Source organism: Larus michahellis, chromosome 9, assembly GCF_964199755.1.
Source record: "Larus michahellis chromosome 9, bLarMic1.1, whole genome shotgun sequence".
Lineage (NCBI taxonomy): Eukaryota > Metazoa > Chordata > Aves > Charadriiformes > Laridae > Larus > Larus michahellis.
The window spans coordinates 22299345-22322439 of record NC_133904.1 but is presented as its reverse complement, the minus strand read 5'-3'; the positions used below and the strand labels follow the sequence as shown (position 1 = coordinate 22322439).

At 55.0% G+C, this 23095-nt stretch overlaps 1 protein-coding gene across 2 annotated transcripts in view; it reads left to right on the top strand.

Moving 5' to 3' along the window:
* The window catches only part of ZNF609 (zinc finger protein 609), a 72011-nt gene that overhangs the window by 10882 nt on the left and 38034 nt on the right, over positions 1–23095 (top strand). Inside the window, exon 2 of one of the 2 annotated variants that reach the window (XM_074599713.1) lies at positions 3248–4112. In XM_074599713.1, the coding sequence (XP_074455814.1) occupies positions 3366–4112 (747 nt within the window). In that variant the 5' untranslated portion in view covers positions 3248–3365. The remainder of the gene's footprint in view (positions 1–3247; positions 4113–23095) is intronic. The other variant, XM_074599714.1, reaches the window with a different exon arrangement.

Below are 23095 nucleotides of genomic sequence, written 5' to 3'. Positions count from 1 at the left end.
CAGCCCATAGATGTGGATTGTAGAGGTCTCGGGCACCTAATGGAGCTGAATTATTCATGTCTGGTGCTGTGTGTGTGCAGCATTCCCAAGCAGAAAGCTGTCTCCTTGCAGGATCTGCGCTCCAGGACTGCTCTTAAAACGCTTTGTTGGCAGGTCTCCAGGCCAACAAGTGAGCACATGCTTTTCATGTTGCGCGGGGATCAATCCTGCCATGGCAGGAGGTAAGAGGAAGGACACGTTTATAGCTGAATCAATCTCCTCGCTCTGTTTTCTGAGATGTGGTGATTTGTGGCGGCGTTACTCCCCCCCGGCAGGAGGGTCTGGATAGCACCCAGTGCTTTTCCAGCTTGGGCAAAACAGGCGGTGGGAAAGGGACCTCCGTCTCTGGCGTGTGGGCTGCGGGAGCCAGGGGTTCCTGTCCCCCTCAAATAGCAACAGTGTGGCAGGCCTGGGGTCCCTGGAGGTCTCGCTCGGGAGAGGGACCTGGAGCACTCCTCTGGCTGCAGAGGTTGAGCCTGTGAGAGCGGCTCCTTGGAGAAGAGAAACGGGGAATCAGGATGGTAATTTCAGGGAGGAGGCGTTTGAGCTGTGGGAAAGGCTGTAGAGCTATGTGCAATGGGTGACTTGCAGGAGATCCCCCCAGGATCGGGGGTCCTGGTCTTCAGCCCCAGGCTGGAAGGGGCCGATCCCTGCCTGGGTCCCTCTTCCCACGGTGGCACGTCTCAAGCTCCCTGCCCGGCTCTCGGCGCCAACTGCCTTTCCTCCGCTCCTGCAAACCCAGCCTGTTCTTGTCCCTCCTGTTTGCGGTTCCCTTCCCTCTGCATTAGCAGAACCTGGGCTCCCTTGACGCCTCCTCCGTAGGGTGAATGTTTTTTCTCCTCTTGTTTTCTAACCCTTTGATTGTTCCTGGCTCTCTAATCGCTGGGGACCCAGCGGACTTCTGGGCTCCTTCTTCCTTTTGTTGTGGTAGGAATTGGCAAACGCTGCTGCTGTTTGCATAGTTTCAGACCAGAGTCCTGCTCATCTGCTCTCCTTGTTTCATATATCTAAATAATACTTATGTATATGTGTGTGTGCGTGCACATACGCACACCTAAAGCAGCAAGGTGAGTTGCGAGTTCCCCAGTGTGAGCTGAGAGCCATCCAAGCCGGAGTTGTGGAGGCGTTGCGTGGAGCAGGTGATGCTGTGCCTGTTGCCGTTCAACCCTGCAGGTTGTCCGTCACCTTCCTGGGACTGCGAGGAGATCCTCGTCCATCTGTCCCTCTGATCTGAGCCAGCCATGGCCCTTTGCATGCTCCAGCCTTGGGTGGGCAGCTTTTGGGGTCGGAGGCTGAGCCTTGTCCTAACCCGGTGTGTTGGTCCTGCGCGGCAGCACCGTGTCCCCGAGCCCTATCCAGGGTCGTGGCTGGACGCTGTGCCTTAGCTTTGGGCCACAAAGGGGCTGTTACCAGATAAAAATGTGGTTCGTCCGCCTTGTTACTGGCTTTGCCCATCCGGACAAAGGAATGGCTGCGGATTTGTGGCACAAAGGCAGCTGGCTGCGGCGCCGGGCAGAGATGGATGGTGGGTCCCCGTTGGTGGTTCGGAGAGGGGCTCCGGAGAGGCAGGTTGGTGGAGTCAGGCTGGACGTCCCGGCTCAGGGCTGTGGAGCGGCCGCTGGGGCAGGAGGAGGAAGAGGAGGAGGAAGAGGAGGAGGCAAGAGAAACACGCGGTGCGGCTCTGGGAAGCCGTTAGCGACTCTGGTGCACAAAGTGATCTCCTGATTCGGCACTTTCTCTGCCGCTGAAATGAGAGGTCAGTGCTTTTCATTTCCAGCTTGCATGCTAGCCCCTGGCTCCTGGGGTTAAAAATCTCCGTAATGACCTGTCAGAGAGTGGATTATTAGCTGTACAGAGCTGAGGATGCTGTGGGGAGCAGATGGAAAATGGTCTGGCTGCGGCAGCCTGTCTGATGAAAGAATCCCTGGCATTTTTACAGTGTTTGCGTCTCTGGAAACGCACCATGAAGCTGCTTTCCAGGCTCCTGCCTGCTGGGGTTTGAAGAAATTTGTGCGTGTGTGGGTTTTGTGTTGTGTGTTTTTTTGTTTTTTTTTTTTTTTTTTTCTCCCTTCTCATTTCTCTTTAAGTCACCTGTTTTTGAAGTCTTGCTCGTAAATAGTCCCAGGAGCCGGTAGGCCCGGAGCTCGGCGGGGAAGGGGAGGACAGTGCTGCTGGAGAGGAGCTTCATCCAAATGGGTGGCCAAGGATTTCTTAAGAGACCTGGAGAGCGTGTGGCTGGGGCCGAGTAGCTGGCCGGGTGGCTGCTGGGAAGAAGCTGTTTCATGTGTTAATTATGTCTCGTCAGTGTAATTGCCACGAGCTAATCTCAGTGAGCGGCTCCGGCGCTTTTTCAGGTTGCGTGTGGGTGTCTTTTTTGTTTTCCTGCCCCCGTGTCGCTGCCTCTGGGGACGGGGCAGAATACGATGTGCCTGAGAGTGGGGAGGGCGAGGGGCTGGAAGCCGGGAGGAGAAATTTTGGGCTAGCCAGGGTTGTCCATGGTGCGGGCAGGTTTGGCTGGTCCCACTCTTCCCAGTTAAGACCAGGTACCCATGCAATTTCCCATCCTTCAGAGCCTGCTGGGCAGCTCATCGTGGTGGAGGTGACGGTGGTTTAACGCGCTAAAGCCAGGTGCCATGTTATGCTGCCTGGAGGTGCAGGATGGAAACCTGGTGCTTCCCGCTGCCATTTGGCCTTCGGCGGCTGCTCTGATGCGTCTGAGCGTGGCAGGCTCTCTGAAGCTTGGGATTTATTTCCTGCCGAGGCACTCGGCTTCCCCGGCGAGCGGCTCTCATCCCTCGCAGCGAGGCTGGCGCAGAGAGGAGCCCTCCCCCCGGGTGGCATCGGCAGGAGAGGAATCAATCCTCCCTCCCAGGGGCAGCGCTCGATAATTCAGAGGGAAATGGCGAGCGGGGAAACGTGTGAGTAATGTCTTGTTGGAGCCGAGAGCTGTGACCTGCCAGGGCTGGTATTGATCGAGGGACGAGTGCCAGATGGCTGCTGCTGCGGGGATGGCCGAGGAGCAGCCCCCAGCCCGGGGGGGTGGCAGGAGGATGCTGCCTCGCACCGTGCGGTAGGGGATTTGGGAAGTTGGGGGCTTTCACCCTGACCAGGACCTCTCCTGCTTGCAGGTGGTGGCTGCCCATGAAGGCAGATCCATCTGTCTGGGGGTCCTCATGTGTAACCCTGTTCTCTTTGCTCTCCCTTCCAGCAGCGATGCCGTCACCTGGGCAGACCCCGACCGCTGGAAGCCCCCTGAGGACGTAGGTGACCCCCAGGGCGTGGAGGCAGGGAAGAGCCTTGAACCGTGAGGGGCCGTTAACTCTAAGATGTCCTTGAGCAGCGGAGCTTCCGGAGGGAAAGGAATCGATGCGAACCCGGTTGAGACGTACGACAGCGGGGATGAGTGGGACATTGGCGTAGGGAATCTCATCATTGACCTGGACGCTGATTTGGAGAAGGATCAGCAGAAATTGGAAATGTCGGGCTCCAAAGAGGTGGGGCTCCCGGCACCCAACGCGGTGGCAACCCTACCGGATAACATCAAGTTTGTGAGCCCGGTGCCAGGCCCGCAGGGCAAGGAGGGCAAATCCAAGTCGAAAAGGAGCAAGAGTGGCAAGGACAGTGGCAAGCCAACCCCAGGGACCTCCTTGTTCACTCCCAGCGAGGGAGCTGGTGGCAAGAAGGAGGCTCAAGGACGTTCTGGGGATGGCGCGAACTCGGGCGGTTTGGTGCCTGCCGTCACCCCGAAGGGCTCGGAGAAGTCAGCCAAGGCATCTCGCAGCGTGGCCGGCTCCAAGAAAGAGAAGGAGGGCGGCTCATCCAAAAACAAGAAGGAAAGGAGTGAGGGTGCGGGGGCTGCGGCGGAGAAGGAGCCCAGCGTGCTGCAGCCCCTGTCCCTGGCAGTGAGGGTGGGACAGTATGATGGGGGCCAGGGGACAGAGCCTGCTGCTGCCGAGCAGCTTGGGAGTATAGCTATTGACACGGGAGCTGCGCTCAATCCCTTGGGAGTTAAGTCGGAGCTGGAGGATGGGGAAAGTGAGTGCCGGCAGCTGAAAAAGGTGAAGTCGGAGAAGGTAAGAAAGGTGTTGGCGTGCGCGGGGAGGTGGCGTTGCCGGTTGACTACGGATGTGCCGTGGTGGGTGACGAGGGAGTCGGAGCGCCATTTGGGCCAGTGCCGATGTAGGGCTGGCGCCTTCTCATTCTGGCCTGAAGGCGGTTTGGCCGTGTGATGTGCTGGGATCCGGACACGGTGGTGGGAAGGCACCGGTCAAGCTGTGCCTGGCTTCTGGGAACCACGCGCCGGCAAATCGCCTGCAGTCACTGTGCGTCAGGGTACCATTCTGCTCTGCCCTTGGGGGTTTGGTTTCTTCAACTCTGTGGCTGTGCTGAGCAGGTCCAAGCCCACCTGGCTCCTGTCGCTCTGCGGAAGGAGCCTGGGCTGGCAGTGAAAGTGATGTCCCTGTCCTGTGTCTGCTCCGGCTCCTGACAGTGCAGTGTATGTTGGCTGCTCTGCTCTGCTTCCCGGTGGCTTCACCTTGTGTGTCAAAGCTCCTTGGAGCTCCCGGAGGAATTTATTTCTCTCTGGTTGCATCATTTGCAGAGAAGGAGACCTTAACGTGTTAGTAAATGTGGGATCTGCGTGGGTGCGCAGGCAGGCACGAGGTGCAGGGTTGACAGGAGTTACCGCCTCGTTTCTTGGTCTGCCATTGGTACGTGGGCTTTGTCCCACTTGTGGTGACAATCAGCCTTGGGCCGACGAGTTGCTGTGGGTGTTTTTTTTTTATGTGTCGCTCCTCTGCTAACACGCAGCAGTGATGCTGAGCTGGCAAAGCTGCTCTTCCAGGTCGCCGGGGGTGTGAAGAGCCCTGCCAGCAGCATGCAGCCGACGGGGTGAACGGCCGTTTCTCTGTCTGAGTGGCATTGGGCTCTGGGTGGCTGCGCAGCCATTTCTAGATACGGCCTCTGGAACAGCAGCTTGGTTAGGTTGTTTTTTAGTAATTGCAGTGGCTGATGTGATTTCTGTGGGCAGATGGGGGAAGACTTTGAGTATATAGAGCTCTTTGCGCTTGGAGCAGAAGCTCCTCCACGTTACCTGCGCGTATGGTGTCGCCGGTCTGTTCCCGGGAAGCCGCGCATTTGCCGTGCATGGGGTGAGCATCATGAGTGTGTGCCTTCGGGGTGGCTCAGCACCATCATCATCAACATGTGCTGGGGTGTCGAGAGAGCGGCTGGGGGGGTATTGGGTGTGCGTCACCGTGTTGGCAGACGGCGGCTCCCCGGGAGGATTTCTGCGTTGGTGTGGGGATGACGGTGCTGGGTGCTGGGAAAGGATGGATGGGGAGCACTCAGCGGATTTAGGAGAGTTGCTGAGACCAGTGAGATGTTGGAGAGATTTTTTTTTTTTTTTTTTTTTTCCATCTGCAAAAAGATAGAGCATATATGGAGAGAAGGGTGGTGGGGATGGTCAGCCATGAATGGCTCTGGGAGAAGAGCTGCTAAGTAGGTTGGTGCTTCCTCTGCTGGAGAGAAAGGCTCCTGGGGCAGGCGACCGAAGCCTGTAAATTTAAGGAGTGGTGTGGAGAAGATGTGCTGTTTCCTCATCCTTCCCAGCAGCAGAACCAGAGTGAAGGAAACAGGGAAGAGGAGCAGGTGCTCTTTTGGATGATGGACTTGAATACTGCTGCAAAAAGCTGTGGATGCTGAAAGTTCACTGATGCTTTGGCGCACCTGGGTGGGTTTGTGGAGGAGGAACCCATCGGGGAGGTGTCTTTGGCTTGGGAAAAGCCCGAGGAGGGCTGGACCTTGGGAATTAGTTTGGGTGGGATGTCAACATGCTTGGCTATTGTGTTCCTTCTGCTGCTGGCCACTGTCAGAGCCAGCACGGGGGCTGGCTGGGCCTTTGGTCGTACCCTGTGTGGCTTTTCCTGTGTTTTTACTAGTCTGTCTTTCACTGATTTAGCCACAGAGACCCTCTGCGGGTAGAAATGCCAAAGCAAAGAGGGGATTATGAAGACAGGGACCAAACACCTTGAACCTTGACAGGCTGGAGGAATGGGCCCTGTGAACCTCACGAGGGTTCATGAGGTTCAACCAGGCCAAGTGCAGGGTCCTGCCCCTGGGCCGGGGCAATCCCTGCTATCAGTACAGACTGGGGGTGAGTGGATTGAGAGCAGCCCTGCAGAGGAGGACCTGGGGATACTGGTGTGTGACAAATTGGACATGAGCTGGTAATGTGAGCTTGCAGCCCAGAAAGTCAACCCTATCGTGGGCTGCATCCAAAGAAGCGTATCTGGCAGGTGGAAGGAGGTGATTTTCTGCTCCTCAACTCCGCTCTGGTGAGACCCGGCCTGGGCTGTAGGGGGCTTGTAAGAATGATGGAGAGAGAGTTTTTACCAGGGCCTACAGTGACAGGACAAGGGGTGGCGGTTTTAAACTGAGAGAGGGTAGGTTTAGGTTGGACATAAGGAAGAAATGTTTTACAGTGAGGGTGGTGAGACATTGAACAGGTCGCCCAGAGAAGCTGTGGCTGCCCCATCCCTGGAGGTGTTCAAGGTCAGGTTGGACAGGGCTTTGGGCAACCTGGGCTGGTGAAAGATGTCGCTGCCCATGGCAGGGCATTGGACTAGCTGATCTCTGAAGGTCCCGTGCAACCCAAACCATTTTATCATCTCCGTACAGATACCCCATGAGGACAGTTCTGCCATTTTACTCGTCCAGATTCAGGTACAGCCACATGGATGAAGGCTCAGCCTGGAGGGTTGAGCCTTGTTTTGAGAAGTGATTTAAGGTCTGGATCTGCTGGAGAACGTGTCGGGTTTGGGCTCAGGAGGAAACATCAGCTGTGTTTTTTTAGCTTCCTGGAGGCAGCTAGATGGCTTCTTTTGGGTTGGGAAACCCGTGGGCGAGGAGAAGAAAGGTGGCTGCGTGGCGAGGGGTGGGAAAGCAGTTTATTGCTTGAAGAAGAGCCCAAGAATGGGCCAGTGGACCAGGGCAGGGTGGAGGATGGAGGTGGGCAGCGGCATTGTGCTGTTCCTATCCCTGAAAGCTGCAGAGATGCTGCTAACCGGACTCCGGAGGACAAATGAAGAGCAGAGGTGGCTGTGGGAGGGCAGCTCCTTCGGCGAGCGTGTTGGGGGGATGAATGGGACAGGTTCCTGCAGGCCTGGGGACAAACCCTGCCTGGGAAGCGAGAAGCTTGCTCAGACTGAAACAGGAACAGCCACAACGTGACTCAGCCCAACCTTTGGTCTCCGACGGCTTGTCCTCTGCTTAACCCTGTGCTGCTCCCGCTTCCCTCTCGGGCAGGGAGGCTGGTCTCCATCTGGGGATGGACAAAGAGAGAGACCATTTCTCCCTCCACCGGCTCCAGCGCTGGGTAGGTGACCTCCCCATGCGTACGTGCACGCCGAGCAGTCAGCCTCCAGCCAGGAGGTTTTGTTGTACCTCCTCGGCAGGATTGAAGAGCACTGTAGCAGCGAGTATTTTTCCCTTGATGAGGTGCTTCAGTGCCACAGTCAGCTCGCCGTTTGCCCCTCCTTCTGCTTTTGTGCTCTTTAAATATCTCACTGTAAGGTTTTGCAGCCCTCCAGATCTTGCTGGATGTAGGAAAGAGCTTCGCTTTGGTTTTTTTTCAGCCACCCTTTCATGTCAGCAGGTGCTCGAGCCGGCGAGGTGTCCACGGGTGAGGTCACCCTTGCTCCCGTGTCTCACATCACAGGGACGGAGCCGGTGGACACGGCCTGTGGGCTCAGTGGGAGATGTTTTCCCGGTGTGACCCCACGGCTCTTGTGTTGTTGCTTCCTGGGGTGAAGCCTCAGGAACTGAATATCCCAAACGCCCTTTTTCTAGGTGCGTTCCTTGGCCATACTCAGCCTCCTGTTGCGGCATGCCCTGGCTAGTTCCGTACCCTCCTGGAACCCGATGCCGTCGGTGTGTCGGGACACAAGCCATAACTTTGCTGGGGCTGGGGCTGATCGTGGTGAAACCTGTTGGCGTTAACCCTGCCGAGACCTCCCAGGGCCTCTGGGGTGGGCTGAGCACCAGGCGCAGGTTTCCCTTGGGCTGCGGGGTGCCTGGGCAGCTCCTTCCACTGGCCTGTGCTGCTGGAGCCCCAGAAGATATTTGGGGGGGCAGGGATGGGAGCTTAACGCTTCTTGCAGTGAAATGAGCCTGTGCTGATGCACCCGTGTCTGGAGCATGTGGACAAGCAAACGGTTCTGTCCCTGGCATGGTGGGCAGCAAGCCATGGACCACTGGGGATGGCCGGTGCTGAGCCAGGGGTTGGTTTTGGTGGGGGGACACCGGTGTTTGGGAGGGAATGGCCGCTCTCGGCGAGTGGCCATGCTCAGCAAAATGGCCGTGCAGGGAGCAGCGGTGCTGGACGGGCTTAGGAAGCCTGTTTTTGCTGCCTGCCCCGCCGGCTGCCGAGCTGGCCCTGGGGCCGGTTGGCCGGGATGGTGGGCGCTTGCTTGCCGGCTTTCCCCCCCGGCTCGCCGCCCGCGCCATCGCCCCTGGCACCCTGCTCCTCGCGCGCTGGGGCGAACCGGCCCGGCCGGGGGATGTTAAGCATTAAACAAAAGAGCCTCCCAGCTCTTGGCTGCCGCTCCGGCTTTGTTTTGATTGAGAGGTTATTCAGCAGGAGGAGGGCGGGTTTTTTTTTTTCCCTTTTTTTTTTTTTTTCCCTCCTCTTCTGACGAGCGTCCAGATGCGACGCTGCTGCAAACAAGAGAAAGGCAAACAGAAGCCGCCGGAGACTCAGCTCTTCTGAAAAGCCTCTCCGAGTCACGTGCGCTGTGGTTTCGGGCAGCGAGGAGGTGGATTCAGTCATGTCCCTTTGCCAGAGAGGGGATAGAAGCCACCGGTGCTTTTTTTTGCCCTGAATTTCCCATCCCAAATGCAGCACGGTTATGCCCTGCACCTGCTCTGAGTGGAGATCCCCTGCCATGGGTGGCCCGATGGCGAGGGGACGTTGTAAGCTGGGGGACACTGCAGGGGATTGGCCCCAAAGCTGGTGTGAAAATCCAGTTCTGGTTCTGTGGGAGGACAGCGTGGCGTTGGAGCAGTGGCTGGGAGGTCAGAGGGTGGTGGAGGAAGTGGGGTGGCTGCACCGCAGTGGTGGCAGCTGCCAAAAAAGAAATACTCCCCAAAAACACATCCCTGGACTCTCCCTGCTGCTGCTGCCTTGTCTGGCCGTTTGCAACGTGGCTTTGGTGTCATCTATGCAGACCTTCTTCCTCTGAACCCATAGAGGCAGACCTGCATGGTGTCTTCAGCGCTGTTCCTACAGTTGTGGCTGTCCCAGCCTGACCGGGATGTGGGATGACCCCCCCAGGTGTTAGGTGTCCTCCACACATTAATTCTTTACCTGGAATCAAAGCACAGTTGCCTTTTTTTTTTTTTTTTTTCAAATTCTTATTTTTTAGCCGTTTTTGGTAGGAGGGATGAGGTTTGGTAGAGCAGCGAGGGTTGGGGTGAAGGGGTGCTCGGATGACTCCAGCTTGAAGAGGTGAGATCTTCCCAGAAGGCAGTACCTCTGCTAGGTCCAAGCCCAACAGGACATGGCCATAGACTCTCTTTGGGACATCACTGTACGTTGGATATTGCGTTTGCTTCCAGCTTTGCGCCTCAAAGAGAGAATGATGCTCTGGATAGAGCCTGGAGACCACTGTGGGCTCAGCCCCAGCCTGATCATGGAGGCAGCTCCTTGCCATATGGCTGTGGAGATGTGGCCGCTAATGCTGTGCTGCAGCTTTACATCATCCTGTTGGTGGGTTTAAAGGGCTCCAGCTCTGCTGTGGCCTCTTCTGTCACAGTATCCCAGCCATGGCCAGCTTCTTGCGTCCCTTAGTCCTTGTCCTCTTCTTCAGTAGCTGATGTGGCACCAGTAGAGCAGTGCAGCTGATTGACCTTGCTCAGAGCTTCCAGCTCTGTTGTCCATGCATCCTTTTGGGACTTGATCTCACCCTCTGCCAGCAGCTCTTTGTCTTTTGCTCCCGTACTAAATGGTTGGAAGGTGGTTTGATCACTGAGCTCCCTGAGGAATGGCATGGGAGCAGAGAGCTGCCGTGCTGAGGGCTCGAGCCCTCTGTGTGCCGAGCGCCTTCTCTGCTTGCAAAAAAACCCAACACACCAAAACAGCTTTTCCCACCCCAAATGTCAAGACGTTTGACGCGAGGCTTTGGCAAAACCCGAGCAGCTCTGACCCGAGGTGCCCAGCAAGGCGAGGGTGAGGGGAGCTCCTCTGCATTCAAGGTGGTGGTTTGGGAAGCCGAGTCGCTTGATGTGGGGCAAAGCCAAGCCGGGGTGTTTCGGGCTGGTCCCGGCCTCGTGCGTCAGAGACATCCTTGGGATTTTGACCCAGATGCCATGGGTAGCTCCCAGCGTGGGTTTCCTTGTCTTGGAGCCAGGGTTTGGGTGGAGAAACTCCCAGTTGGAGGCTTTTCAGTGGAAACAATTTTTGCTTTACAGCCCCTCCAAAGCCCGCTCTGTCCATCCCTTCAGAGCTGTAATTCCTTTTCCCCTGGGATTTTTAGGGCATTCAAGAAACCGCGTGCTTGGGGCAGGGACCCGCTCGTACCAAAAACCCTGGGCAGAAGCCATCCTGGTGCCGTTTCCCACCCCTAGCTCCGCAGGGCTCGGCTCTTCCTGGGGAGCGGCACTGGCAGCTCGGGAAGCGGCAGTGGGGGTGCAGGCAGCTGCCGGCTCCTGCCTGCTCCTCGCCCTGGTTCCTTTTCTCCAACCAGGCTGGAATCAGCCGCCTCCAGAGCTGCTGACAGGGCTGCCTTGGGAGGCCTCGGGAATGACACCGCTCGTTTCCTTATCATCCCCAGCCCCGCCGCCCGGAGCCTTCTGCTGCAGGAACAAGGCAAGAAGGGGGCACGCGGCCAACATGTGTCAGGAGCTACAAAGGAGGAAATTGGCCTCGTTCGCTTAAAACCATGGGGTTAGTCTTTGAGTTTTGGCTCCTGCTGAGAGGTTATTTATATGTGGGCTTTTCTTTTTTTTCTTAGAACCACTAGATGTAGCAGGCTGGGAGTTTCAGCTGATCCCACCTCTGAAGGTTTTTACAAAGGAAAAATCGCGTCTCTCCCCATTTGCTTTCCCGTCTGGCAGCATTAGGAAGGACTAGTGAAGGGGGGTGAGTTAGTTTTGATACCCGACCCATCGACATTGCCCTATCCTGTTTAATAGGACGTCGTGCCAAAACGCAGCCCCGTCTCCGCCGGAGTGGCAAGCAGGACCTGCGGCTCCCCGGCAAGGACACGGTGACATGCTGGGAAAGCAGAGAAAACATCTCCCCGTTCCCAAAGCCCGAGAGTGGAATGACAACGCGCTAACGAGGAGGCTGACGGAGGGGGGGATGGCTGCTTCTCGACAGGGTCCGTGCATGGCTTCCTCGGTGCCAGCGAGCTGCAAATCCGCTTCCCCGACGCTTTGATTAGAGATTTTGATGAAAAGGCTGGCGGGTGATTGATCCTGCTGACTCATGGACCCCATTTCTCCTCCGCTGGAGACGGTAACTGCTGGAGATGGGTCAGATTTTGAGGCTAACCAGCTCCGGTAGACTCACTCATGTTTGTTGCTTTGCTTCCAGGCTGGCGGTGGCTGCTTATTAGCCTAATGACCCCAGTTAGCCAGCGCCATTTATCTGCCTGAGTGAGATTTCTTTAAAGGAAGATTCGCGCGTCTCGAGCGCCGCGCGACCCCAAAGGCTTCAAAACCTGTGGAGCTGCTCCGGCGGCCCTGCCGGGAGCTGATGTAGGGGGAGTGTGCCAGGAATAACCCGCTAATGAGCAAAGCTGCTCCTCCGCCCGGCAGCCGGGGAGGCCACTGGAAAGGGCTGCCGAGCAAAGTGCTGCCTGCTTTTCACTTCCTCCGCTTCTAAAGGCTGGCTGGCTGGGGATTCGCCGCCTTTTCCCAGTTTCCTGCAGGCACGGCATCTTCTGTGCTGCTGGTTTCCTGATGTTTGCCTTGAAAACACGGTGCTGCGTTGCTCAGCTGCTCCTCTTGAGGATGCTTCAGGCTGGAGGCATGAAATCCATCTAATCCATCTTCCCTGTGAGTCCTTGTGTGTAGGTGACCTCGCAGATGTGCTGGGCGAGAGGGCACCCAAATATTCAGAGCTGATGGCAGGCAGCACCCCTGCGCAAGATAAAAGGTGATGGCAGCGGGCTTCTGTCGTGGCTTCTTGTGATGTTCCCACCTCGTGGTGATCAACAGCTGGAGCCGGAGACCTTGCCGGGCTGCAAGAGGAAAGCCACCCCATGTCTCGTAGATGTTGAGCCAGTGGCTGAAGTCAGAGAGCTGGAGAGAGACAGCCCAGGGCTGGAAAGAAGTCGCCGAGCTCCGAAATGATTTAAAGCTACCAGCAGCCTGACGCTATGTTGTATTTGGTGACAACATCTGCTCGAGATATTCCTGTCCCTGTTACTCATTCCTGCCCACGGACCGGATCAGGGAACTGATCTGATGTAAATAAAGGCGCTCGGGGTTTTCTAGGGTGAGCTCGGGTTGCGGCTGGCAGGGCTGGGCACACCATGCTGCTGGGATGGACGGATCGCGGGCAGCCCTGGTGCTGCCGGGGGATGGAGACGGGGGCTTTGCCAGGATGAAGCCGGGGTGTAAGGGGTCTGGGGCTCTGCCCAGCCACCGGCCTGTCGAAGGGCTCGCGGTGACTTTGGCTCAACCTGAGAGGGCACGTGGTGGTGCCCCCCTCCCTTGCTGAATGGTGCCGGCTCCATCCCAGCGCGCTGCAGATGGGAAGAATGCCTTTGCAGGAAGATGTTAACCACAAAGCTTTTATACGGTGTGGTGATGGCACATGCACGTATCCGCTGATGTTTCCCCCTGCGCTTGATGCTGAAATTGGCTTAAAACTCAGTGTCTAGATTTATTTTAAAATATCACCTCGCCCTTGTTCACTTGGGGTCCCTTGAAGCGTGCTGTGATGAATAATGTGGAGAGCAAGCCTGCTTTGCGGGCTTAAGAATTAATTCTGATAGTGATACGGAGGTTGCCACGTTTTACGTCTTGTTGAGGGGACGAGATGTGACACAACTCAGAAGCGCTTTCTGTCTGGTGCCGAGGGAGCAAGAGGAGCCGTCGGGGCTCTTGGCTGCCCTTCCTTGATGCTGATGCTGGAGCCTCCATGCCTCAGTTTCCCCTGTCCTCCGGGTGGATCGGATGCTCTCCTGTTTGGAGACTTTGCTGGGGAGAGCACCCAAGGTGCTCCAGGTGGAGAAGGCGCCATTGCAGCTACTGATCCTGTGGTTCTGTTGTTTTGGGTTTGGTTTTTTTTCCCAAGCTAGAAAGTAATTTAATTCTGGGGAGCTCACTCCCCCAGTCAGCTATGTAAATGCAGTGTTGTGATTTCCCTGCCCGCCCAGGTGCTATGCAAATCAACACCATTCCCAGACTCCCACCTGCTCGCCCCCCATCCCTCCCTCCAGTCGTTGGGATGCAGGTATGCTGCCTCCCGCGCTGGGAACGGCCCTGCTTGTCTCTTTAACAGACGGACGTGGCTTGTTCTGGAGCGAACCGCGTGCTGCAGGGCTGGCAGCCACCGTCCTCAGGCTCAACCCTTGAAAGAGGACCCTGGAGCCAGGGTTCAGTCCTGGGTTCAAGCCTGTCGTTGGCTGGGCTGGAGGAGGGAGAGCTGCATCTGCCTGGCAGCGAGCGGAGGCACAGGGTGTGCTGCCCAAAAGGGGTTTGCTCCCTGGGGAGGGCATTCCAAAAATTGTCATATCATATCATGGAATGGTTTGGGTTGGAAGGGACCTTAAAGATCATCTAGTCCCACCCCCTGCCCTGGGCAGGGACACCTCCCACCAGACCAGGTGGTCCAAAGCCCCGTCCAGCCTGGCCTTGAACCCCTCCAGGGGTCCCACATCACTGGCATGGTGTGGCGAAGGGGCTGCGATGTCCTTGTGGTCCCACGTGGAGCATGGTGCATGCTGAGAGCCACGGCTAACGTGCCTGTACCAGCTCCAAGCGAGTATTTCCAGCTGGCGCTGCCCTGCCAGCTTGGTGTCCCAACCCACCCTCCCCGGCAGGGCACACAGCCCCATGTCTCCACTCCCCTGTCCCCTTCACCTGCCACAGCATAGGCAAGAGAGGCCCTTTGCAAGGAGAAGGGAGCAAAGCCATGGGAGAGAAGGGGTAACATCAGTGCCGGAGCTGAGCTCCAGCAATCGAGGTGGGAAGGGAGCCTTGGAGGAAGAGGAAGGAGCTGGGGCTGGGAGGTGCTCGCTTTGGAAGGCTGAAAAGGATCCTGTAAGGGGAGGATGGCCTGGCGCCAGCCAGCTCTTTGAGGTGGTAACGAAGTCATCAGGAAGAGCTGGCATGTGCTGGTGCAGCCTCTCCCGTCCGGGCGCTGGGGAGAGGAACAGATCTATAGGATGCCTTGTAAGTAGAGCGACATTTTAGGGTTTTGAGTGGTGTTTGCTGTTCTGTGGCTTGGGAGGAAGAAGGCTACCGTGTATATACATCACAGAGCCGAGCAGTTTGCTAACAGGAAGGTTTCTTTTTTTGCTTAGCATTAACGTTTCAAGGTACAGGAACTCTTTAGGTATTTAGTGTTTTATGGTCTTCCAGGCTGGCTATTAATACTCCGCTTTGTGTACGGCGTGAAGGGAGCTGGAGGGGCTGAGCTTTGAATGCTCTTCTGAGGGAAACCAGCCTTTTGGTAGAAACCCTACGGCCATGAGCAGAGCATTTCTTAGCTGCCCTGGCCTGGGGGAAGAGTTAAAGCCCCTTGCTGGCGGGGAGAGCGGGTCGTTCAGCTCTCGGGTGGTGCTCTGTCTGCAGAGACTGGATCTTGCATCAGAAAAGCAAAGGCTGCACGTGAAACCACCCTCCAGCGTAAGGGTGACCAAATGTGCCATGGCTTTGCCGGATCGCTGCCTGGTTGGTTTGTGGAGGAGCCATGTCCCAGGAAAAGGCCCAGCTCTTGAGGGGCTCACAGCCGGTTCTCTCTGCTCCATCCTACAGAGCAAGAAAATAGGAGCTGTTGGTGTTCCCCATGATAGATAACTCAACGATAGCTAATGGTAGCTTGGACCAGCTTGTGTCCCGTCCACGTGGTCTCTGTAAGTAGGTTCAGCGTTTACCCGTTCCCCCAAGGACGTAAGAAGGCGCATGGCATTAAAAAATTGAAATTTTGGGTTTTCCAGGCTGTGTCCTCAACAGTAGTGCCTTGGCTCCTGGCAGGAGCACCTCCCTCTGTGGGGCCCTTCAAAGGCGGAAGATGCGGTGGAGAGGGCAGCGGCAGATCCGATTCTGGTTTTTCTTGTTGTGTGAACGGAGGCTGTTTTGGCATTCCCCTTGCACCACCTCCATACCCAAGCTCCTGGCGTGCTTGAGCCCTGGGGTCAAATGCATCGGCCTTCCCGCAGGGAAGGGGCTCTCCTCGACCGCTCTTGGCTGGGAGAAGAGGACAGGTGAGATGCACCACATCTTTGTGGTGTCCCGACGGTCTCCAGCCTTTGGCCGCATGAACGAGAGCGACCAGACTTGCAGGTGCCTGTTGTTTCTGGGCAAGAAACCAATGGCTTCATCTTCCAGGCCACAGAAGCAGCCAGAGTTTCTGGGCAAGGAGGGGGATCCAATTTGGCGCAGATCCCAAGCCAGTAGCACAGGGAGCTACCGTGATGAGTGATTGGCTCCTCTTTTGAAGCCAGCGTCATTAAGCAGAGCATGTGAAGTCGGGGTGGGGGACCAGGGTTTTGGTAAATTGGATGTTTCTGGGCATGGAGACCTGTGTTACGGTGCTATGCTTTGCTCCTTGCCCACTGCCCTGCTGTTGTGCGTTGCTCAAAAGCCTTTGGGAACCATCCTCCCTGCTCAGCCTGTTTCAAACGTGGCTCTAAAGCAGCACCTGGCAAGAGGTGCCTCAGCAGCTCATGTTGAGCGAGCGATGCCTGCCTCCTGCCAGCGAGCAAGGCCATTAAAACCCAGTCTCCTCTGGGAGCTGATGGTCTGATACGGGAGATGGGAAGAGAATCGCTTTCAATTTCCCATTGATCCTAACAAGCCGGTGTGGGAGACTCAGATGGCCCAGCTGTGTTGGTGGCTATTAGCTCTGGCACTCAGTGCCGCTCTCAGGTCCCCTTTACTTCTCAGTTCTAGGAAATCGAATAAAGAGAAAACCACTTAGGAGGATTTTAATCAGAACTTGGCAGAAGAACCTAAGGAAACCCAAGAAATCTTCTGACAAGCGCTTCATGCTGAGATTGCCAATGAATGGAAAGGGCAAAGATGGGGCCGTGGCTCGGGTGGGTTGAGTTTCTTCTGGATGGTTTAATGGGATTGCGTGAAGTGTTCCTGCCCCCCCAGGCAGGGTGAGAGAAGGGAGAAAATAAGCCATCTTCAGTGTGCTGGAGACTTGCTGTCAGCTGGAAATGAGGCAGAGTCCTCTGGGAGCAGTTGATGAAAGTCATCCCAGACCTGCTGGAGATAGTGTGGCTTGGGAGGGGAAGATTGCTTGATTTATACTCATAGTGGCCTTGCAGATTGGGGCATTAGCGTGACATGGTTGTATTTCTTCAAGAAGTTGACCTTGACAGGCTGGAGGAGTGGGCCCCTGTGAACCTCATGAGGTTCAACCAGGCCAAGTGCAGGGTCCTGCCCCTGGGCCGGGGCAATCCCTGCTATCAGTACAGACTGGGGGTGAGTGGATTGAGAGCAGCCCTGCAGAGGAGGACCTGGGGATACTGGTGTGTGACAAATTGGACATGAGCTGGTAATGTGAGCTTGCAGCCCAGAAAGTCAACCCTATCGTGGGCTGCATCCAAAGAAGCGTATCTGGCAGGTGGAGGGAGGTGATTCTGCCCCTCTACTCTGCTCTCATGAGACCTCACCTGGAGCACTGCATCCAGCTCTGAGGTCCCCAGTGCAAGACAGACATGGACTTGTTGGAGCAGGTCCAGATCGGGGCCGTGAAAATGGTGGAAGGACCTGACCACCTCTGCTATGGAGAAAGGCTGAGGGAGTTGGGCTTTTTCAGTTGGAGATGCTCTGGGGATACCTTACTGTGGCTTTTCAGGGGGCTTACAAGAAAGATGGAGGGAGATTTTTTACTAAAATCTGTAGTGACAGGACAAGGGGCCACAGTTTTAAACTGAAAGTGGGTAGTTTTAGATTGGAAATAAGGAAGAAATGTTGTTATGATGAGGGTGGTGAGACAATGGAAGGGGTTTCCCAGAGAAGTTGTGGATGCCCCACGATTGGAAGTGCTCAAGGTCGGGTTGGACGGGACTTTGAGCAATCTGGTCTTGTGAAAGATACCTCTGCCCATGGCAGGGGGTTGGAGTAGGTGACTTCTGAAGGTCCCTTCCGACTCAAACCATTCTGTGACTCTATGGTGCTAAGTTGTTGATGGTAATGCTGAACGCTGTTGGGTGTAGGAGATACTGCTCTGGGTTCAAGCTGAGGTGTGTGTGAGGAGCATCTCCTTGCTTGGACAAACCTGTTGCTGTGATGGGAGATTAATCTCTGCTTTCCAGACCCTTGCTTTGATGGCGTGTTTCCCATAACATCTCATCTCAAGTTTCTCGCTTTGGGGTTTGGCTCAGTTGTAACTCCTTCTGTAAATTGTTAGTTTGGAAAATTTGATTAAAAATCCATTGAGCGGTATGAGTTGCTTGACCATTTAGGGGAAGGGGATCTGCGGGAGCGGTTCTTGCCTGCGTGTCCTGCAGATGGGTAACCTAAACCAGTCTTTATTTTCTGATTCCAGACAAAGTGAGCATATAGTTTTGGTTTATGAGTGTGGGCCTGGTGCTGCTGAGCAGAACCCCCCCCCAAAGTTGTGTTTATTTGTAAAGGGCTCTTCAAGACTGCATTGTACTGTTGCTTTTTGTTTTATTGATATTCCAACATCTGGACTGTTTTTCTAAACGTGCTTTCATCCAAGAAGAGGTTAAGGGAGTGAGAACTGTTCTGATAAAGCTGCCAAAAATAATCTTTGCTTGAGACTAAGTACCGCTCTTGGGACTTTCTCTTGTAAAACAGTTTGTGGGTGAGCACAATGAATAACCCTAGGAAGCCCCCAAATGCTCCAGCTGGTCGTTCCTGCCGGGGGTTATAGGACTATAAATTCTCCGTGAGAGAGTTTGAGTTTGTCATGTGCTGCGCCGGATGGTCTAATAGCGGTCAGGGAAGCTGCAGGAAATCATGGTTGAGGTGACCGAATCCTTGAGAGGAGGGATCTGCCCGTGGTGGGGTTGATGGGAACAGTCTGGAACCTGCTGACACACGCATCCGTCTTCCTCACCCCCCGCAATGAGTTGCTTTTGCTCCTTTGGGATGACATCTGATCCTGCGACAAGCTGACGTAATGAGCTTCGTAGCTGGCATAGCTTTAGGTGTTGGGGATGCAATGGTGACAATGTGATACGGATGAGCTTTAGGATACTGTGTGAAAAGCCATCTTAAAAGTAGGTTGGTGTAGCATCGGAGTTGAGCGTTTGGCTCTCAGCACCTGGGAAGTGCAGAGCTAAGCTGAGTGCAGCAGCCTTAACTCGGCCCCTTCGTCATGCTCCTTCTGGCAGTGTTTTTGCTAAAAATCACACGTCCGTATGCTGTGACTTTGTTTGACAACTTGTGCAGTGAAAAGGAGCTACACTTCTTCCTTGATGAGATGTGTAGGTATACGCGGCATGTGTTCTCCAGAGTTGCGTGGCCATGAAGCAAAATATGTTTTTGATGCCATCTGCTTGGTATGGGGCAGAGTTAGAGCCGCTGGAGGAAGCGTAACGTGCTCCCCTTGCATGGGATCCATCCCTGGCTTTGTGCTGTAAGGTGCCTCTTGTGAAGCACCTGGGATTGCTTCTATTGGGTCAGCTCCGTTAATTCACAGTTGACTGAATACAGACAATTCTTAAGGTGCTATTAAGAAAACATGCTTGTAGGAGGACATTCTTCTGAAACTCTTGGCTGGTAGCTTGCATATCCCATCAAGCCTTAGGGTTCATGTTTTGTAGGTGGAACTTCCCTGGTGAGAACATCGGTGGCTGTTGTGTCCCGTTGAGTAATATTCAAAGCCAGGCCTTGAGCGTGCAGCTGCTGAAGTTCGTTTAAAGCAACCAGGGGCTTTGGAGGGAGCAGGAACAAGGGGCGAGTGCAGCCAGGGGGTGACACCACCTCTGGCGAGCAGAGGAGTAAAGTCATGACCGATAGCCTTGACTTCGTGCATGGTTTTGATACTGATGGAAGAGGTTGTATTGGTAGGAGAATGTACTCCCTTCCAGGGGCTTCCCTTGGCTCTAGAAACACAAACTCGAAAGCACCGTCAGCTTGGTGGCTCTGCCTGCAGAGCTCCTCAAAGCCCCAGGATGGCTGACACATCCGTGCTGGCTCCTGGCCGGGGTGATGGAGAATGGTGCAGGACATGGAGCCCAGCCCCGGAGGCTCGCTGGAGGACTCCAGCTGGCTTGTAACCCAACAGGGCTGAAAGCAGCCGCTGTTCCGTCTGGGCCAAGAATTTGTAGGGGCTTAATTGACCTGTCCTGGCGCCGGGATGTAATGCTGTTTCGTTGTCGGATTTATTGCTATTGGCTTGAGGTCACCCAAGCGCCCGGTGCAGCTTCTGCAGCTCATGTGTTCCTGGTGGGGCAAATGCTGCTTGCTTTTTCTGGACCAGAATTAAAATCTCAGCGTAGGGTTGCTTGTTAGGCTTTTTTGAAAGTCTGGTACTGCAGGTCTTGACAATTCATATTGTTTCTTATGGAGAGGCGATCGTACAGTGTGTATTTTTGAGTGAAGTGTGATAACTTGGGGAAGATTTTGGTCCTTCCTCTTACTCAGACCGTGGGGAGAAGGAATCTTTTACCTGTGTGTATTTCTCATGAGCACATTAGCAGTATATGGCCTGGGCTTCACATGTCTTCCGCTGTAGCTACTGGTTGGTTTGAGCCTGGTGGTATTTTGCTGGGAAGAAGCTAGCTGCTGGAGCAGAGCTGCCTGGGCTTCACCTTGCAGGCGATCATCCTTGAATCCCAGCAGGACGTTGGGATGCTGGCACGTGGATGTGAGTGCACGACCTGGGGAAGTTGAGCTTGGCTCTGGAAGGTGGCCGTTTCGGAACAGTGGTGTCTTACTCTGCAGTCTTTGCCCCAATGTCTAAGCCTGTCTTCTTGTCTTGGAGTGCTTCAGTCCATTCCCTCCCATTGGCCTGGTGGGGGAAGCAAGGGAACTGGATCCAGGTTTGGTTCCACCTTCGGTCTCAGCAGTGTTTGACTTGCATTTGGATGGGTGGTGCTTTGAGAGCCTCCTGTGCTTGAGGTGACATTCAGCATGCAGATTTTGTGTGGAGGTGCTAGATTGGGATTCACTGGTAAAGGAGGCAGGCCAGCCACATAAAACACTCCCTTGTGCAGGGCAGCCTGCTCTGGGTGGCCCTGCTTGAGCAGGGGGTTGGACCAGATGACCTCCAGAGGTCCCTTCCAACCTCAACCATTCTGTGATTCTTTCACATGCCCCAGTGGTTCCTTACTGGAAGGGTCTCCCACCAAAACCAACTCACATGTGAAAGTGGCAGTGTCAGGATGAGGGTGCATCTCAAGATGTTGCTGTCCCCTAAGCCGGATGTGAAGAATGGTGACCTGGACAAGCGAAACTCCATTTTGTGGTGCTTGGTAAACCACAGCTGTGCTGACCAGCTAAACTGTCCCAAATGGAAAGTTTGCATTTTCTTAGCTCCTCTATAAATCTGTCTGGACATCAGGAGTGGACTGTTCCACCTCCTCTGCCATGTTGTAGCCTGCTCTGCTCCACGGGCATCCTCTGAGCACCTACACACAGGTTACCTGTTGCTTGGGGGCTTGCCACTACTCTTTGTACCCTTATCTTTAAGAGTTGTTTTGTCCTGGATGATGACCGGATGAGATGCGAGGTCCTGCCTTCCTCCCTCCTGCCCAGGGAAAGACCACAGCCATGGTCTTTCTACTTGATGTCTCCTGCCTGGAGAAAGAAGCAGAATATGTGGGGACAGGAGACAGTGTTGGGATATTGCTCTGCTTTGGGATTTCCAGTCTTGCTGTTGTCCTGAACCGCTTTCAGCCCAGCCAGATTTCAGGAGACAGCTCTCTGGACCCACCGGTGTTTGGTTATGATCTCTTGGAAGATGGGAAATCTCACAAAGCTCACGGTCAGCCTGAGCTTGGGCACAGGACCTTTTCTGCCTGCTTGCGTGATCATTGAAGCTTCAGTGTTACACCAGGAGGTGTCCTGCCAGCTCCTGGCCACCTCTTCCCACACTGATGCTCAAGGGTTTGTGCAACCATGTGGGGAACTGGGTCAGGGAAATGATCCAATTAAAAGCTATGCCGAGCAACATCAAAAGCAGGTTTTAATCAGGCAGTTTCCCAACACTGCATAAACGCTTGTGTTGGTAAAAGAGGATTTTGGGCCAAGGTAGGAACGGACAGCCGTGGTTTTAGTGTGGTGGGGTGGTTTCTTCTGGTGGTGGTGTTGGTCCATGAAGGCTTGCTGAACATGGCCTGTGTTGGTAGGCAACCCTGGGGACAACAAACCTGACTCCTGCTGGGATTCTGGCTGGTGAGGCTTCGTTTTCTTCCTGGAGAGCCCAGTCTCACTCCCCTGTGGACGGATTGATGTGTCAAGGCTGCCATTGCTCATGGAGAGCCTCCTCGCCATGCTTTCGGTAGGCTCCTTCTCCTGGGTGCAGCGTAAAGGGCTGTGGGCTCAAGAGGGGAATGCTGGAGCTGCACCGCACCCATGCCCATCCTCGCTGCCTGGGGCGAGGGGGGTTGCCTTCAGTAATCCTGACTAATCCTTTAATCTGCATCAACACTGATAGGTATTAAAGCAGCAGATAAGGTTCAGACCATGACTTGGAGCTCAGCGATATCCCCACCCTCTTCCAGCTAAATCTGTGCTGATTGCGCTTTCTCTTAAGGGGACCGTGCTCCTTTGCTGAGCAGCTGGAGTGGGCTGAGCGCGTGGATTAGCTGCTCCCAGCTGGAGCATGCCCTTGTCGCTGGGCTCCAGCTTGCCAGACAAGTCCATCGATCTGTCTACATATGTTCCTGGTGACCAGCATCCTGTGGTTGCTGGAATGAACCCCTCCAGTTGCGTGTTCCTCTGTGCGTAGCTGAGCTGGAGCAGGAAATCTGCTGCCTCCTGCTTTTTATCTGTTACATCCAGCTGGATATAAGCTTGATTTGGCTGTAAACACTTCGTGGAGCTCTTGGGCAACAAACGTGGAGCTTTCTTGGATCAGTCGGTGTCGGTGATCTGTGGTTCCTTGCTGTCTGCTCCTCTTTAGCAGGATTTTCCTCCTACCCCACCTCCAGACCAGGACTCCCACCATCATGTCCTTCTCCTCCAGGCCTTCTGCACTCTCTTCTTTTTGGGCACCTTTACTCACGACCGAGGGTTGTGATGTTCTCACTTGTACAGCGTGTGGGCACCTTCGGTTCCCAAAATGATGCAGTGCTCTCCCGTGAAGATGGGACTCCAGAGATGGCTGCCCCCATCTCTAGTGGGCGCCCAACAAAGGTTGTTAATGCCTGGAAGAGCAGCTCCTGGTTGAGTTCCCTACACAAAGCAAACTGCCCCTGTTGGTTTTGCCATCGTAGGCTCATCCTCCCTTTCCCTGTCCTCTTCCAGCTTCTCCCTTGCTTCTCTTCTTGCTCATGGGGTTGCTCCGAGTTTGCCACCAGTTCCCTCATCAGCAAAGCCATGGTTAATCCTTCCCTTAAATCCTTTAAGCTGTCAGCAAACAACCCCCTTCTTAAACTTCTAGCACGCAAGCTCGGTTGGGCTGGAGCCCGGCTCACAACCCCAAGGTTTTATTTTTGTTTCAGGGTCATCAGCTCCTGGTCCCATTTTTGGCCGGCACTGGAGACTCCCCCCACCATCGCTGTGGAGTAGTGGGCGGCTCGCTTGTGCGTGGCCTGCAGTGATGTATCTCAGGTGTAAAAATATTCAGGTTCTTAATTACCTAATGACGGGTTCCTGGCGTGTCATGTTATTTGAAGTCACAGGTGAAGATTTGTGCTTAGATTCAACACGGCTGAGGTCTCGCCTCTCTGAG